This window comes from Cinclus cinclus, chromosome 1, assembly GCF_963662255.1.
Source record: "Cinclus cinclus chromosome 1, bCinCin1.1, whole genome shotgun sequence".
NCBI lineage: Eukaryota > Metazoa > Chordata > Aves > Passeriformes > Cinclidae > Cinclus > Cinclus cinclus.
Genome location: NC_085046.1, coordinates 91,221,770 through 91,240,644, shown reverse-complemented (window position 1 = coordinate 91,240,644; position 18,875 = coordinate 91,221,770). Strand labels below are relative to the sequence as shown.

The 18,875-nt window shown below is 42.9% G+C and overlaps 1 protein-coding gene across 1 annotated transcript in view; it reads right to left on the bottom strand.

Moving 5' to 3' along the window:
* Positions 1-16,829, bottom strand: part of TMEFF1 (transmembrane protein with EGF like and two follistatin like domains 1) — a 111,923-nt gene extending 95,094 nt beyond the window's left edge. Inside the window, exon 1 of the mRNA XM_062500418.1 lies at positions 16,583-16,829. Coding sequence (XP_062356402.1) covers positions 16,583-16,829 — 247 coding nt within the window. The remainder of the gene's footprint in view (positions 1-16,582) is intronic.
* Between the last annotated feature and the right edge of the window lie 2,046 nt (positions 16,830-18,875).

The following is an 18,875-nucleotide window of genomic DNA, read 5'->3' as shown; positions in this document are numbered from 1 at the left end:
TGCACTGTAATTAGACTTGTGATACTATCTCTCCTTTTAAGCTAAGGAAGTACAGGTGGGATGGACCCACTGGATGCAAACTGACTGCAAGCCAGGCACCATGGCTTGACGTGCCATCGGTGGCCAGGAACAGCAGGGACACATACCCCTGGATACCTTCATCCACAGCCTGAGCTGAGGCAGAAGGTACCATGGGCAAACACACAGGACACGTCAGATTGCAAGGAAGGGCAGGAGTAGGTGGATGAAACAGCCACTGTGTCCTCAGTTTCCCTACTGTGCAGTGCCTGGAAGGCGTGCTTCCATTAACACAAATGGAAAAAAAAACAAAAAAACAAGTGTTTATTTCATGCAGTGTTTCGAATCAGCTGTCTTGCTAAAGTGGAGAGGGTTTACACAGCTCTTTTAGAAACACTGGTCTTTTTTAGTTTGGGGTATGTGCTCATGAGCCAAGCTGGCAGATGCAGCTCTTGTAAGCTCAGGTGATGAAGCAGACCCCAAGAGACAATGAGTTTCAGCAGGTTAAAAATCATTAATGTTTCTATTACTTGTTTGATTAGATGATGAAAATTTCCCACCAAGCATGTTTCCAGAGATGTGAACTCGGAAAGAGAGGATTCCTCTGAGATAAAAGGTTTGTATTTTGGGTTGTTTGGTGTTGATTTGTTTTTGCCATTCAAAGTGAACTCAATTGCTCCTCTTTTTTAGCTGCCATGCTTTCTTGGTTTAATCCTGTGTGGGATTTTTTTTCCCTATAGCTGTGTCTTGTTTTTTTGCTCCTCCTAGAAAATACAGCAAATTTAATAGCTTTGTGAGGCTTATGTATACTGTTCTTGTGACTGCATTATCACTGACATTTAATGAAAATGTATTCCCCGTATTTTGTTAGCCAAACATGCAACTGCTTTTAACTTGCAATAACTGCATAAGCCTATTAAGAGATGCTTCCCATTGTGCTACCATATTACCTTACAGATTTCACAGATTTTTTTTAGTGGAATAAAAAGTTTAATTGCTCCTCAATTTTGGGAACATCAGTGTTTAACATCTTGCATTAGATTCCTGCTTCATCTTTTGCTGTTTCACTCTGTGTCTATAAAACCTTTCTTGCAGTTAAAATTCCTTTCGTGCAGATAGATTCTGTCATGTGTAATGGCAGGAATAAAAGTAAATATATTTAGTGAAGTGTAACATGAAGAACAAGGCAAATTAAACAAGAAAATGAATCATAAGCAGTTCTTCTATGCTGGCTATGTAAGTAAGGCTCCAAAAACGTGAACAATCTCTTTCTTTCTGACAGACTTCTTTATTCCACCAGATTTCTGCCCATTTTGCAGAAAGAGAAATATTGAAATTCATTATTTCAATGTAGTGATGAAAATCTGTGGCATAAGATGTACTTATGGCTGTAGTGAGGTCTGTCCAAGCTAGGGAGATATTAAAATTTCACTAAGGGGCACAAGCTCATGGAGAAATACCAAGAACCCACTCAAAAGTTAATCTATATGTAAAATATATGTATGAATCTCTAGTCAAAGAAAAAGATAAAAGCTTTTTCCTAAAGGTTTTATCTTCCTATTTGGTTGACCTCTGGAGCTCACGCTGCCCCATCAGCTGCACAGTAAAGCATTGGCATTCCTGCTCCAGGACCTTCTCCAGGTGCAGCAAGGGTACAGTTTGCAGGCAGATTGCTGGTGCCAAGAGGGGCAAGGACTCCTATCTCCTTGCAGTCCCTTCCTGCTCTCCACCTCATGGCATTGTCACATCTGGTTCTTGCCACAGAATCACAAGATCACAGAATCATTTAGGTTGGAAAAGGTCTCCAAGATCATCAAGTCCAATCTCTGCCCAATCTCCAACTTGTCAACTGGAGCTTAGTACTAAGTGCCATGTCCAGTGATTTCTTGAGCACCTCCCTGGATGCTGACACTAAGAACCAAGAAATAACACTAAGAAAATAAAATATCCACTTTTTGCTGCCCTAGGGATCTCCACTTTTTAGCTGGTGCTAAAAAGCCAGTTGAGAGCAAGGTGCATTGAAGGCTGAAGTAGGTGAAACCCTTGGCAAGGTCAATCTTCAATACCCTCTCTCATAAAAGCATTATTTGAAGTGGAATTTCTGTCATATTTAAAAATCAAGATGAACCCACTCCCTAAAACTAAACTACAACTTTCCCTTCCTGCTCTGCACAAGTTTTTGCAGTCATCTGTTTTTAGTGTCATCTAATGATATTATTCAGGTGATGCTTCTAAGATACATAGAATAAATACTTGTTTCACTTCTATGTTTTTCCTCTTTGAAGGAAGAAATAAGACTGCCTTACTGATCCTAGGGGGGGAAAAAAAAAAGAAAAGCTGTATAGAGCTTCTATAGGATAAGTTGTGAAAGAATCTCAGAAACATGCCCACAAAAGTGAGGATATTTGAGCTATGGGAGAAAATGCGTTTGACAGTCCAAAATGTTGGCATTTTCTAACTTCTGACCAGCTTCTAAAGCAAATGAGGAGTTTTTTTTTATTTTAATGCAACTTTCTAATTCAAAAGCTGCAATAATAAACAGAACTGGGAACTGTATTTTTAGTTAATGGTGTATAACAGTTTCCATCATAAGATCAAGTATTAAGTTGCTCATAGCATGCAGGCTCATTATTTTCATAGAAAATTTCCAGCTGTGTAGTTTTTAAGAATGAAGCTGGGGCACTCACAGGGTTTTGTTCAGTTGTTTGGGTTTTCTTTAAGTAACTAAATTGTAGCTATTGCATTAATGTGATTGAGCATACTTGCATTCAGGAGCTGAGATAGGAGCTGCCGTGAAGGAGGTATGATTTCCCAGGCTCAGACCATTTTATTCTGCTATGTGAAAATCCATCCAATCCAACTGAAGTTTAAAGATGCTGTATGAGGTTTATCTGCTATGTGCCACCAACAAAACTGGTCACAGGCTCCACTTTTCATGCACTCTCTTTTAATGGTGTCCCAGGTGAGCTCTGGCTTCAGCACCAAAAATCAGTGCTGACAAACTTGTGTATCTGTCCTACTTGTCACATTCATATGGTCTCAGTGGTCTCCCTGCCTGAGAGCAGAAAACAGTCTGAGTACAAAGCTGAGAAGTGGCTGTGAAGGGAAGACACCTGGCAGGTACATCATTGATGGAAAGAAGACCACAGGAAGGCCGAGGAGAGGGATCACTGAGTGGAAGAGGCAAAGGTGGATAAAAGACAGCCAGTGGAAAACATGGGATCCCAGGGCTGGAGAGACAGCCCAGGGTTGCTAGGTCTTTGCTTTCTGGTAAATATGTGGGAAAATTCCACGTCTGTTTTTCAGGTGGATGGTTGATAAAGAACTACTTTCAGTGGTACTCATTATGTCATTAATTCAAGTGAGAGGTCTCTGCCAGGATATAATGGCCTTAGCTTTCCTCACAGCCACTTAAAAATCAGTCCATCCTTAGAAATGTCTGTATTTTCCTTAGTTGTTAGTGGAGAGGTTTGTTCTCTCTTTTTTTTTTTTTCCCGGAAGAAACTTTTGTTAAGCAAAGCCATATTAAAAGCACAAATCAAGTGCTCAGAAACAAGAAGATTCTTGAATTAATGTTATTTGAGAAAATGTAATTTTTATGTTCTTGTGCAATGCTAGACAAGTTTCTCAAATCAGATTTTCCAGACATGTTCACTAATTGGGCTTTTCTAATCGTCTGGATGCTTTTTTTCCTCAAAGCGATTCAAGCAGGGGTGCAATAATTCACAGTAGTGGAAGCTGTTCATTGAATATATCAAGGTCTAGTTTAAAAATCTAAGTACCCATATCCACTATTCCCCTAAAATCCAAGTTTTTGCCCAGACTTAAAGTCTAACTAATCCCACCCCCAAAAAAAGCATATAGCAGTTTTCAGATTAATGTGGCCTATGTGTAAGTTCTAGAGTAGTTTGAAAACATATCCAAAAAAGTTACTGATTATGCTGCCGAAGTGGGAAGTTTCTGAATACAGAAATTTCAAGGGCAAAATTATTTTAAGAATGTTTACAATAATGTCCCTAATATGTGTTCTCTTTAATATATTTCTAAACTAGGTTTTTAATTCCATTGGTAAGACAGAGTTAAGAAAACAGTATATGCTGGGATCAATCAGAAAGAAATGGGATGTAGGCCTGAGTGCAGCAAAAGTGACCAAGAAGGCTCGATGCCATGGCAGATCTCCCCCAGCCATGGGGGTAACACACTGTCAGCATGACAGCCAGCATATGTGACAGCTCTTTTGTGGGAACGTTGTATTTACAGGAACAGAAAGAAACAGCTATTTGCAAGTTGCAAAATTTTACTAGATATAGGAAACGAAACATCAGCTTCTAAATGTGAACTATCCAACAAAAAAAAAAAGGAAAAAAAAGAAAATTAAAGTCTGTTGTAGTTATTTGTGGTCTGAAAGAATTTAGTGACAACACTGCATGTTCTAAAGCTACAGAGACTTTCAAAAAGAAAACAACAGGGATACGCTTCAAAATTTAATTAGAGGGAAATGTACCATAGATCCTTCCATTCTATATCAAAATCAAGAATTTATAAAAATATCCTAAGTAGTTGCTGATTCTAAAGGACTAAGTACCTTTTCACTTTTAGAATACTAAATAGAAGTTAATTCCAACAAGAGGGTATTCTTCATGTAGGAGATTAAAATGGAACAGTTAGATCTCATAGTTTCCAAATTAATTTGAAAACCTCAGTTACCTCTTGCACTTCACTCTGATTTAAAATCCTTTAGCATATCTATAAATTTAAAAATCATTGTGGTGCATTCTTACAATACACAGGCTTTTGTAAAATAATATTAGATTCCTATTTTGTATACAGAAAAAGGAAATAAATTAACTCCTGGGTAATATCCCTGAAACATTAGCAATATGAATGGTGCTGGAGCATAATTAGCTTTGCAGAAACTCTCTCCTCTGAACACCCATGCAGTACGCTATTTAGGTCTAGTTTTGAAAACTGTAATTAAACAGTCAGAAAACCACTGGAAAAGAAACAAAATAACCAGCCACATAAAAGTCACAGGGAGAAAACAAACAAACAAGCCCCTGGTTGATCATTTAGGTTTCTTAATGAGTTCTGGTAATTCCAGTAAGTTACAGAAGCCAGGAAGAACCTGAGCAGCCAGCTCCCTTCCTTTCAAACAACTCTATTACGCTTCAAACAAACAAATCACTGCTCAGCTTACTGAAATAACATTTTTCTCCTGTATGCATTCTTGTCAGATAAATCTATAGTTAATAATTCCTCTCTGCCTGCTCGTTTATCCATACTGAAACACCAGGAGAAACGCAATTCCCAGAGCTCCTGCTCAGCCCCTTTGCCAGCCTGGAAAGGATTTTCAGGGGCTGGGAGTTTATGGTCAGGCTACAGTATGGCATCCATAGAGCAAGGAATGCCGTCCTGTTTCATCACCTCTGACAAAGATGGCTGGCACAGGGCTGGAAGAGCCCCCAGGTTTGTGGAGAACTGGTGGAACTCCAGCTCGTTTGGAGCTGACGGCATCTCTGTAGCCCACCACACCAGCAAGCTGGACAAACCCACTGGACCTGACTGGAACTGTGATTTCAGAGCATTTCAGAGTCAGAAACAAGCCTTTTTTAAGGGACAGACAGAAGGTCACCCCTTTCTCAACATATTCATCCATCTCTCCCTGTTGCCATCATGCCACTTACACAGTTCAGAGCAGGTGGAAATTATTCACGGTTGCCTACCGGGGATTCCCTCGGCAAATGTAAGGCTGGATTAGAGCTCACGAGTTGTCTTCCCGGCGGCTCCGGGGCCAGGGGGCACAGTCAGTGGACATGGCCAAAATACGCCTGGTGCCATCTTACAGCTCTGGAGGGAGACTTCCTAATTGCCATAAATTAGCTGCTGCTGCCTGGTGGACAGCAGACAATCGAGGAACTTTGACTTGTTGCTGTCATTCCGCCCTCACCCTAATGCTGCAAAGGACATCTTGACTTCGCCAGGTGTTTGGACAGCTGGCCAAGTGAGCAAGGAGCAGAACCACGTCCTCCCGCCAGGCACGGCCAGTCAGGCCAGGGGGATGGGACGAGGAGAGGCACCAGACGTGTTATCATCCCTGCTCTGCATCATCTCACTGCTGGGGCACTGGGAGACCTTGCATTGCTGCTGATCTGAATTTAATCTGCATTTTCTGTTTGAATGCAGGGCCACAGCCACACTCAGTTCACAGCCTCAGTCAGCTGTGTCTAACAGTGTTGTGCACACCCAAAATGGCAGGAAAATATTCAGCAGGAGGAAAAAAAAAAAGGAAACAACACAACATAACAAACTTACAGGTAAATATGCACATGACTGAATTCTGCCTTTTGTCTCACACCACACCTCTGAAATGGAATAAAAGGGCAATTCTGTCCTGAGGCACACAAACATTGACTGAGGTACAGTTCATGAGTAAAGCCAGGCTGAACTGGACATAAACATGTCTGTGTGGCTTGGAGAAATTGAGCCCATGACTTTGGTACAGCTCTGGCTGCAAGCCAATGGAATATCATTGTTTCTGTAGAGCTGTATGAGAGTAAAATTTACAGGTTCTTACTCCTTACTCTGTACAAAGAGAAAACTGGTTTTCACAAGGATCATGATCTGGGAGCTCCCATTGATTTTAATCAGTGGTTAGCAATTCTGGGAAAAAATCTTTAGGTAGTTGACTTTGCTCTACTGTTTAGGCAATCAGATCATCAGCCCTCTTCCCCTGTTTGTAGAAATCTTTTTTAATAAGTTATTCATAGAGAAATACTAAGAAAATTAAAGACAATGTGGATCTAGGATTTGCATGAAATACATGAGATTTTTGTTGTGTTTTGTTAGCTGCTTATCAACCTAGCAATCCTCACCCCCAAGGGAAAAAAAAAGAAAAAAACAAATAAGAAAAGGCCAAAATCAGAGGACGATATGGCATAAAGGTCTCTGCTCTCCCTGACTCTTTTCAGAAATAAAAGCATTTACTCACATAACAACAGATTCTGGTTGTTTTACACAGTAGAAAAGAGACATGCTACAGCCTACTTCTTTCAGTTACCTGCGATCACAGAAATGCATTCATCCCTTAGGATAGAGAGGGGACCAACAGATATTTTCCATCTGTGTCCAGTGGCCTCACACCAGCACGGCCAGACCTTGCTGCTGCCCTTCCTCCCTACAGAAGTAGCCTGTACATCATGGCATTTCCCAACAGCCTATCCCAGACCTAATCCTTACAATTAAAAAACAACCAAAAAACAAACAACAACAGAAACACCTTAAGAGTGGAAAATGAGTGCAGAAGCCACCTTTTCTTAGTCTTTTCTAGACAGGCTCAATGCTTCACAAGGAAAATTGTAGAAAAGTCATGAAGAGCTTTTGGTGGTAAAACTACTCTGATATTGTAGCCTGAGTAACTGAAAGAGGCTAGGGACACATTTTCAAGACTTTTAAAGAAAGATGCAATTATGGCATTAAGCTGGTATTGGTATCTTATAATCTTTCATTAACTAATTCGGAATGCACTGTAGGGTGAACTTTAAATAGAACAGAAGTATCTATTACCATAATACAGAACACTAGTAAGTAACTCCTGTGACAGAAAAGCCTATATATTTGGGAAAGAACTGTAAAAGCAGTGAAAAGCTTCACTTTTCCAAATTAACTCTGATCTCCAGATTTTGATACTGAATTTTTGAGTCATTATGTTTGAATAATATAAGGGACTTGGTATATAATACACTGCTTTAGATTAGGTTTATCAAGTGTCTAATAAAGCAGGATGTTCATCTCTTTTGTCTTCTGGGTGAGGACTCTTTTATTATAGTGTAGTATCTTTTGTTTTAATGCTGCTCTGCAGTGGATTGCCAGCTCATTAATTTTTCTGCTATAACACCCAAATCCCTTTGCTGATCAGTGTGCTGAATGATTGATTCCCTGCTCCCAGACTAATTTTTTACATTGGACTGCATTTACCATCTGGTAGATAAATCATCCAAAACACTCAAATTCAGAGCCTGGTTCTAGTGATCCTCTTTGTTTGTTCAGTCAGCAACATGAATATCACTTGCAAATGTGGAGGTTATGTTCTCTCACCTGGATAACTGTTCCATATTGCAGACACAAGTTTTAACAAAGGGCATTGAGACAACAATAAACCTCTTCTCATTAACTACAACAACAGAAAACCAAAAAGCCCCCCAAAATAACAAAGAGGTATCTGTTCTTTGTGTTTTCTAGGCAAATTTTTTGTTTCATCCCTACCATATCTACTTGCTTCTCACAAGAAAAAGAGTATTTCTTACATCACAGAACCAATTTTGCACACTCCAAACACATTTAATTTTTTTTATGAAGACATCCTTTGTAGGTGTAAACCTGCACAAGTGAAGAAAAGGACATCCTTTGCAGTTAAAACAGAGAAATACAATGAAGTAAATTGCCTTCCCAAACCATGTTTTATATGAGAAAACAATTCTATAACCTCAACAGGAGCCTGCCTGTTTTATTTTCCCTTTTATAACTCTGAAATGATACTTCCATAAAATTATACTTCCAATCACGACAGTGAAAAAGAAGTCTGCCTCACAGAATTGTCTCGGCAAAATTCTGGGAGAGGTGAAGGATGAAGAAAAAGCAGAGGGAGAGAGACAGTGCTGCAGGAAAAGAACCATTCATCTGCCCACTGCACATAGTGATATTGCTCTGGGAGGGGACAGGGCATCCCTTTCTTTAGTCTAAGGATTTTTTGCTGCTCTTTGCTTTTCTGGAGAACCCATTAGGCACAATGCACTGACCTCTGTCTCTCCCAGAGGGATCAGGCAGAGGCAGCACACAATCAGAGTCAATACTAATTAGCAAAATGTAAACATTTCATTAGATCAATGCTTCACTGAATTTTTAAAGCAACAAAATGCTCTCCAACCACAATTTTTTATCAAACTTTCTATGGAAACACCTGTTCAAAGCAGTGTTTTAGCCATCTCCACCAACCAGTTTAAGACTTTATAACTTGTTCATGTGTTTTATGGACACCCTTAAGGAATAAAACTTGTATTTTCAAAAGCACTCATTCATTTTGAATGCCTAGACTGGACACTTTCTGCACATGCATGAACACCTTTAACTATCCCATCTCTCAAACTTTTGTGTTGCTTTGGCTAAGAATCTTTTTCAGTTCAAAATTTTAGATGAAATAGAGCCACTTCTGCAAATGATGTTTATCCAAACATTATTTGTAGTTATATGTGAAGTGTCTCTGAACAGGAAAGAAAGCAAGTAAGTCTCTTGTGAGGCACAAAAAACTCCTCCATACACTTCAGGCTTAAGCAACAGGACACCCACTGCTGAAATATGTGTGCTTGCAGGAGGTTTTCTATAGCCAAAATCAAGCAGATGTGACAGCAGGTTTACATGGGGGTCTGTGTCCCTTCTTCCCTCTCCACCTGCAGTGCTCTCATCAATTAATAGCTGAGGCTGGTTAAAATGCTTCCTAAAGCAGCATTTTTTCTGTCAACCACAGGTGAACACTGACATGTGTCAGACTCCTGAAGCTGGGCAAAAAAGTTTCAGTCTGGGAAACAGTCAGGGCTGAATCTGGGATAAAGCAATCAGAGCCCCTTAAAGACGTGCATTTTGTATTCCCCTCAAACACACTATGGTGATCAAGGGTAGATTAACCAGAGTTTGCTCAGATCCAACTCTCTGGCTTGCCTGACTGCCCCCATTCACCCCATCTGCTTCCACATGGATCCCAGGAGACTCGTGTGAGGCACAGGAGATGCCCCAGGGCCTTTCCTTGAGGAACAGGGCTGATTCCTGCCAGCAAGCCAGGCAACTGGAATGAGGCTGCCTACCGCTTTGCAGCCAGGCAGAGCCAGATTTCGGGAAGTTTTGGTCTCCAGACAAGACCTGAGACATTTCATGTCCTGGACACCCTTTTGTCTGTGTACCTGTTCTCTTCTTTGGCTGCTCTCCAGGGGATGGTCTATGCATCTTATGAAAGAGCAGAGAGCTTTGCACCTATTTAAGATCCATAGGAGCTTGCTGAGGTCGCAGCCTGGTAGGAAAAGGTGAAGACCCACCACCTACCAAGACAAGTCAGATCCCTTCAGAAAAATTACTGACAGTTTTATCTTGTTCCAGATTTTCTTCCCTTTAATTTTTACATTTTTCCTGCTGGTCTTAATTAACACTCTTTTTGAACCATGGATGAGGATCTGCCAGCTTGAATATAGTTATATAATGTGGGTGTTTCAAGACTGTAACTGCAACTAAATTTTTTTTATGGTACAAAATCAAAAGAGAGGTATTACAAGGGTTTAGTTTTATTCTAAAGCAGGTCCTTTAAACACTCTCTCTGTAACACATAATCTACTATCAGAAAAGTCCTGCCTTTTCAATCCTTAGAAATTATCTACTGTAATGAGAATTTAAATTATCCTAAAATAAATCCCAATTTGCTAGTCAAACACTACCTCCTCACAAACCACACTATGACCAATGAGGCAGTTTTAGAGCAACTTAAAAGAAATTGAACACTGATATCAGTGTAACATTAAATGGCTCTTTTAAATGGAGTAATTCATATCAATAGATATGCAAATGCATGCAGAGCCTGATCTGTCTACCAGCTCCCAGCCAGCCAGGTCTGGGGATGTAATTGGGTCAGCAAGAGTTGAAGTCTTTCAGGTACTCTTGTGGCAAAGTCTTTCACTGGCATCTTGCTCCACAGAAGTTCCCTGGCAGGAATCTTGAGAGGAAAAGAAAAAAAAAAAGATCTGGAAATTTTTCCTCCTCTAAAATAAACAAATAGTAAAATATATGACCCATAAATCCCAGATACCTAATGGCACCACTAGATACTGTCCTAATAATGCAAGATTAAATAATTCTGCTTTCACATCCCCCTGAAGCCATCTGTGAACTAAATTAGAATGAAAGATACATTGTAGCTGTTTATCAAGACAAATAAAGAGATTTCAGGTTCTCCAGGAAACTTTAATTCCATCAGATCACAGTTTTGACTGCTGAACTTACTCCTAATCAGATTTTGTCTGTAACTTCTTATCCTTTTGTGGAAGAAAAATAGCATACAAAGAAGACCAAGAAATACTTTTATAAAATAAAATTTATTTTCAACTGATTTAGTGAAAAAAGCTCTTCCTTATACACTTAGGAGTTCCACAAAATACAGCTTCACTCGCCCACACTCTCTCTTTTTCTTCCTCTATTTCTCCAGATTTTTAAATTGTTAGAATTTCAAGATGATCTAGGAATAAACTACAGCAATCAGAAGGGATTATTTAATTTACAGCATAGTATTTAATTATAATTTTCTTATTATCTAGTTATTTTTGGGATAGAACAATTTTTTTAAGGAGCACTTCTACAAAGAACGTCCTTGGTCTTCTGTTCTACTGCCATTACAGTCAGTTTAGAAAAAGACAGGCTTCCACCACGATAATACCAACGTGCCCCCATCTTCACTCTTGTTCCACAGCACCTGTCAGGGCTAAGTGAGCAGGATATGCAGGAGTGCCAAGACAGAAGAACAGATCCTTTTTCAACATTCTTGATGCTCAGCATTCTTCCTTCCACAAATATTACAGCTACTGTTATCTGGGAACTATTGCCACTGTCTGCTTTGTGGACACTTGCCAAAGTCTGACCACAGGCTGGAAAAATCACAAATGCTTTCAGTTGATGGATCAATGGTGGAATGTAATGATCTCTTTAGAGGAAAAGGGTACAGACTCCTGTCAATATCTCTGCATTTGTACCTCTCTACCCAAAGTTCTTTGCCACAACTTTTTTTCCAAGTCCACGTAAATATTAACTATCCCCTTTATCCAGTCTACTGTCAAGTCTAGAAGAAAATTGACACGATATAAAATATTTATCCTTATATCAATAGAAAGAAAAGGACCAGACTTCTTGTTTTCCCCTTAATAGGAATTATCAGAGAAATCTTGGTACAGAAAGAATGTTTCCTTAGCAGTATTTTCCACAACAAACACAGCTTCTTTTTTCCTCTTTTCAAAAAAAAACCAAACAAACAATAAAGAAATTGGATTTAATCCAATCCCCTCAGTCAAGCCTCAATTCCTCCATCACACTACCAGTTCCCACTAGTGACAATGATGGAGTGACACCTGTTACAATATGATTTTCTGCTATTCTGACACTTTCAATTCCACTTTAATTACTTTTTGGCTCTTTAATCAGCATAAGAATCTGTACTGCAAGGACATTTCATGTCTAGGCAATTACACTAAAGGGAAACAAATATATGCTTGTTACTGTCCGAGTTTTAATTTTTCTTTTTAATAATTTGTTTTACTTTTTACTTGCAGTTGATTTATATTCATGCCTTATGATAGTTTCTCAATATGACATGTAACCTGACTGAGTTTAGATCATTTACTTCAGAAGTTCGATTGGCACAAACACATATCACATTTTATTTGGCTTGGCTGTTATAATTCATTTACAAGAACATAACTCACAGTATCTTAGATAAAATAACCAATTATTCTAGTCCCATCTACCGTTTCAGATCAAGTGTAACTATGCAAACATAAAACAACACGCAATTCTTAAAATACGATAAATTTACCTGAACCTGTATCTCTCTTACATCCCTTACTCATAATGTTCTCACCACCATAGCTGCATATCTTTAGCACAAATTGGTTTTGCTCTGTGTAACTTAGAATGATATACCAAACAAAACCCCTCATCCACTTAATTTGAGCAAAAAGCACAAAGGGTATGTCTGTTCTAGCTGATAAGCACAGATGAAAGCCAGTCTTGAGGCCCCATCTCATTCTGGTTCACAGAGCCCCCACTGAGCCCAGGCAGAAACTACGGCTGAGCTCCAGAGACCAGCAGTGCCTGAGGTTTATATCCTCCAAAATCCATGTTCACATCTGCCACGTGGACTGGGCCAAGGGACCTACATGCTTGTGTTCACTCTCCCTTGTTACAGCAGGGACAGCCTGGATCCAAGCTTCAGACTACACAATAGAGGGAGAAATAGGGCACGTAAAACTCATTTTGGCCAACTCACTAGTTATCTTAAGGCTTCATCTCAAGTGTAGGCATACCAGATATGAGTAGCTTTAGACCCCATCTTATCCTGAGGAAAAACAGCTACAACAGCACCATAATAGGTGTCTAGCAATAGCAAGCCTGGGGGATTCCTGCTACAGGATTTGAAGGGCAGATGCTGAGGCATATAAGAAAATAATGGAAACAAATGCAACACATTTGCATTTAAACAGGATCTCATCTTGCTCATTCAATCCTCAATAAACTATCTTGAAACAACTTTACTCACTCCACTCAAGAAAAGCAGGGTCAGCAAACAGCCTATGAGACTCATAGGTGGTGCATAGAATCATCCCTAGCAAGCCTGTTTTATCACGTGAGGGAACAGCACACTGAAAGGCTTACAGCACAGGCATATCCCTGTTAATCAAAATCCCGTGTGTACATATCCACACCAGTGCACTGAGCAACATCTCTCATTGAGTCCTTGTACCTTCCACCTAAATCTCCAGCGTTTGGTCAGTTATGGTCCAGCTACAACCCCTGTGGCTCCACAGGTGACCTGAGCATACCTCACACCAGAGATTCAACCAGACTAAAACTGAAGCTGAGGATGCCCACGCGCAGTTTGTGTCTCTGGAGAGCACTGTCTGATTAGGAGCTCAGGAAGAAACTACATATTGTACTTACCTTCATATATGGGATGCTCACTAACACCCAGCCCCCTCTCTAAGGACACAGCTACCCCAGAGCCTGAGCACAGCATCACACCACCAGCACACAGGCAGTCAGAGAGCATGGGAAATGTTACAGAAGACTGTGCTGGCAATAATATAACATCTCCAAAACACCAGCCTAGGACTCTCTTCTCCAGAAAGAAATACCTATTTTGTTTTTACAAAGTATTTATTTTGTTTTTACCCATTGTGGGTGAAACGGGGTTGTTTTATTTCATTGTCTTAGCAAAGTATGGATTGGCACATGAACAAACACACACAAGTCCACATTGTCAATTAACGCCAGATACGTCTTAATTCTCTGTTTCCTGCTCTAATCACTTAATCAAATGTTCTACCCTTGGCCAGGGATGATGCAATTATATTATAATTTAACAAAAAGCCAAGTTGAAATGCATGTGCCAAAGGAGCAGAATCGAGGCTGAAAAAAGCCATCTTTATGTTCATGTTGTCTGCCTGTGTCCTCCACTTGAAATGTTCTTTTGTTACAGCAAACTTTCTTAAGCAGCATATTCTGTAGCAATAGAGGAGAGGACTTCAGCATTTCTGAAAAGAAATAACAAATAAATAAAGGTAGCTATATAATCTAACAATGATAAAGTGTTACCAGCACAGGAACCATCTCAAGAAGTGCAAAAACCTGTTAAGGCAGCAGGTCAGACTGATGCATATATTAAACTTGCAAAACAGCAGAAGGAAGGAGAAGCATTTTGCTTCTTTGAACATGGAAAGCAATTTAGAGATTCCAGTCATTTGAAGAAGTAGTAGCAGTGTTCTCAAGTTTAACTTTCAGATAAACAGCGATGTATGTGGTAGCAGTCCACTGAGAAGTGTGCTAATGCCAACACCTGGCCCCATGAGTAAATACAGGAAACGCATCTTTTTCAGGGAGTAGTCCTTCAGTAAAAGTTAATGAAGCTGTGCAAAGGTAAGCGAGGGAAAAATCTGACCCAGATATTATGTGTTGATGTTAGTTCTTTCAAAATAAAGTTGACTACTGAAACCCTGCCATTTTGCATGAAACAGTTAACACACAGCAGAATCTGACTACTGCATTTAAAACAAAATTTTTCTTCCATATTTTTGGAGTTACCCTGAAGACAGTGCCCATCACAAGTATGTATATAGTGCATACATTTGCTTGTGCCTATTTTTAGTAGAACCGAATCTTGCTGAATGCCTTCAATATAACATACGGTTTTCTAATTCCAGACTGGAAAGCCCTCTTTCTGTAACTGTTTCCAAATAATGATGTCCCTGTGTTCCACATCATCTTAGAAACTTCCTCATACATTTCAGCAGCCTTCCATATTTAATCTCACTGATTAATGCTCGTGCCATGGTCTAATGACCCACATGTCTCTGATGGGTAAGCCGCTAACGCCAGTGACACATTAACCTATTAACCTCTCTTTAAAAATAACCAGCATATTCATACAAACAGAATGAAAAGTCAGGCAGCAGCAGCAAAACAGTAGCATTGTGGTATCACACAGTAATGCAGTGTATATCTAAACTGGGTAAAACGAAGAGGAGCATTTCAAGAATGTGTAGTAGTTTTATTATATTGCAAGACCATTTTGCCACAGTTTGCTGGTCTGCGAATTTGATAGCCTGCTTTAGCACGTTATCCGTATTGTAAAATGTAACTGCGAAGAAGATCACTCTTCCGTTCTCTCATTTCTTGAAATCTCTGGTACAGTTTGGGGACCTTACCCTGGAAGGTACTGAGAGTTCCTTCCAGCGCATAAATTGCCTTCCAATCCTGATGAAGACAATGGGAGCGGGGGCTCTGCGCACAGGGCGAGAAACCTTCATCACCTTGGAGAAGGCACTTTGCACAGCTCTCACTGGCGATTCACGCAGTGGAATAAACCTAGCATTTTAAAAGGCAGGAGGAGGCATGCACAGCCATTTTTCAGAGAAAAAAAATAAATTTCCTTTTCTAAACAGTAGTTTTAGAAGACAAACAAATCTTTCTAAAAACCTGTAAACTTTATACGGTATGTATTTACTTTGTTCTGCTTCAAAACCATCATATCCCTCAAAATCTAAGAAAACGTGCTGCTGTCATGACAAACCGCATTGCAATCTTACAATACCGGCATATAATTATGTATATTATGTGTAAGTCATGCAACAAAAGCAGGGGAACTCCCCCACCCCCCCCCAAAAAAAGAGCTTGTTCTGAGCACAACACGGGGTACTTTGCTGCCTACACCTCATCCAGAGTGAATCTATACAACAGCCGGCAGACGGACGGGCGGAGAGGCTACCCCGTGTCTGGGCTGTTCACAGCAAGAGTGAGAACCAAGAAACAGCCCGTGTGAGCCGTCGGGGGCTGCGCTCACGGCTGCCGCCCGGCTCGCACCCTCCGCTGGCGGCAGGACGGGCGCGGGGCAGCAGGAGGGGAGGACGGCGGAGGAGGGGGCGGGATGCGGGCAGCCCCCGGGCCGGCCGGCGCGCACCTGCCGGCACCGCGGCGGGGAGCAGCGGGGAGCCACAGAAGCCGGGAGGCGGCGGCAAAGCCATTCCCTCCGGCGGGGAGACCTCGCAGAGGGGGCTCCTCCCGCCCCGGAGAGGGGCATCTCCCCGCCGGCCGGGGAGCCGGCTCGCCGCACCCGGGGCCGGGGCGGGCGCCGCTCCTTTGTTTTCCGCCGCCCGCAGCGCCGGGCCGGGCCGGGCGGAGCAGGGGGGCCGCGCTCAGCCCTCCCTCCACGTGCACGCGTGGGGTGCCCGCAGGGGAGGGCGCGGGGCGGGAGCCGGCGGGGCATTACCTGAGCAGTTGATGCCTTTCCCCTTGCCGCCGCCCTGGCACTCGGAGCCGGGCAAGGGATGAGAGGCGCGGCCGGCGGGCAGCGCGGAGAGGGCGAGCACCAAGAGGGCCGAGGTGTAGCAGAGCGCCAGCGGGGGTCCCGCCCGCAGGAGCGGCCGGGCGGCGGCAGGGCTCTCTCCCAGCATGGCGAGGGGCAGCCGAGGAGCAGCGCCGGCGGCAGAGGGATGGCGGCGGCAGGCCCGCAGCATCAACCGGAGCCCGCGGCGCCGCCCGGGCGGGACCCTCCTTTCTCCGCCGCGCCGGAGCGCACCTTCAGCATCCCCGCCGCAGCGGCCGCACGGACCCGCTGCCGCCGCCGCCGCCCGGGAGCGGGCAGGGCTGTCCCCGCCGGGGCCGCGCTCGGTCCGCGCCCGTCCGCCCGCGGTGCCGCCTCGCCCCGGCCGCGCTCCTTTGTGCGCGGCGCCCGGCAGCGCCGCCGCTCCGCCTGCAACAAAGGGAGCGGAGCCGAGAGGCTGCTGCTGCCGCCGCCGCCGCCGCGGAGGGGGAGGAGGAGGAGGAGGAGGAGGAGGAGGAGGAGGAGGAGGGAGAGCGGGAGAGAGGGGGAGACAGAGGGAGAAGGGGGAGGAAGCACACGTGATGGCAGCCCCCTCCCCCGGGACCGGAGGGGAGGTGAGGGGCTTCTCGCTCGGCGGGCAGGGCGAGCGGCGGCGGCAGCGCCCGCCCTCACGGCGGGGCCGCCCCCGCGGGGAGAGGGAGCGGGGTCCCGGGGCGGGCCGGGCCGGCAGCGGGCACAGGCGACAGGCGTGAGGGGATAGCACCCATGGGTGAGTGGAACAGAGAGGGTCGCCAGGGGCGTCGAGGAAGGAGGACTGCTAGCACAGCGTTTGCCACTGTCCGGGGTGGGTTTTTATTATTCACTAATAAGCCGGCGATAGTGAAATTGGGAAAGAAAGCAAAGAGAGCATCTCTTCTATAATTGTAAGGGTTGTGTTTAATTTTTACTGAACGGAAGCCCAGCACGTATAGCGGGAGCATTTGTGCCAGTCCAAGTCAATTAGTATGTTTACGGTGAAGGCAATGAGTTTTGTAACAGAGTGCTTTTACTGTCTTCGGTTTTCCCGTCCTTTACATGGAGACACTTCAGAGGTCAGAAGCACTGCACAGGTAGAAGGTACCAGGCATATATCTTGAGTGCAGATGCTCGGCGTGTATCTGTGTGGCTGAAAGCACTGTGTAAACTGACAGCGCAGTGACTGTTTTTATGTAGTGGAAGCACAAGACAATGCTTTACATTCAACGAGATTTTTTCCTGTCTCAGTTGTCACGTTTCATGCGAGTTTTTTAATCCACTGTGCAAACCATTTGTTTTTCAGGAATAAAAACTGCCTTTTCCTCTTGATCTCTCTGCTGCTACACACCGCTGATGGGCTGTAAAGTGTAGAGCTTGTGTGAGATCTGGCTTGCACTGAGGTATAGCTCTTGTGTGAGGAGACCTTTGAGCAGTTTGTTAACCAGAGCAGTCAAGAGCAAGGCCATAAATCCAGGAGTAATCTTTGGGGAGGCACAGTGGTCACACATATCAACAACAGATTGTTGTCTGTTTAAATGCAGCATTGAAGACTAAGACCTGTATTACTCAGAGAGAAATTTCCTTTTGGGATAGGGGGTTCAGCACTGGCTGCCTCTGCCAAGTCAAGGTTCTGTAATTACTTGGTGATGCTAGATGTGAGAAGAGCTCTGCTCCTCAGTAAGGTGGGGCACATTGACTCAAATGGAGCTGGTTCTGATGAAACTGGGCTGCTGAGGTACACTGGCCATGATATTCAAAGCTCTCTAGGTTTGCATGCTGCTGTCTGGTTTGCTAAGCAGATAAACCTTTGGGATCTTTGAGTCATGGGACTGGCACAGATGTTTCGAAGGTAGCATTTTGCTGCTGTAGGAGCAAATGCTCTATATAACTCCTTCCATAAACACATCTAGATCCATCTTACACTAACTAAATATGCTGTTTTCCTGTACCTCTTGCTGAAGGGCTGGACCAGAACAGCCCTCATCTCAAGCACATTCAAGACCTGTTCATACCCATTTGTGTATGTGCTGTTTTATGTTCCAGTTAGTCATTTCTCTTTCCCTTGCATCTAAATCTGTAATATATTTATAGGAAGTAGTCATAGCCACTCTTTGCTGGTCTAACCTACCAGTACATTTTATCAGTCTCCTCCTGTAAGACAGAGTCTCTAACTCAGATTTTACTGCGTGAGATAAAGTTTGGATTCAGCTTTCTTCAGCATAGC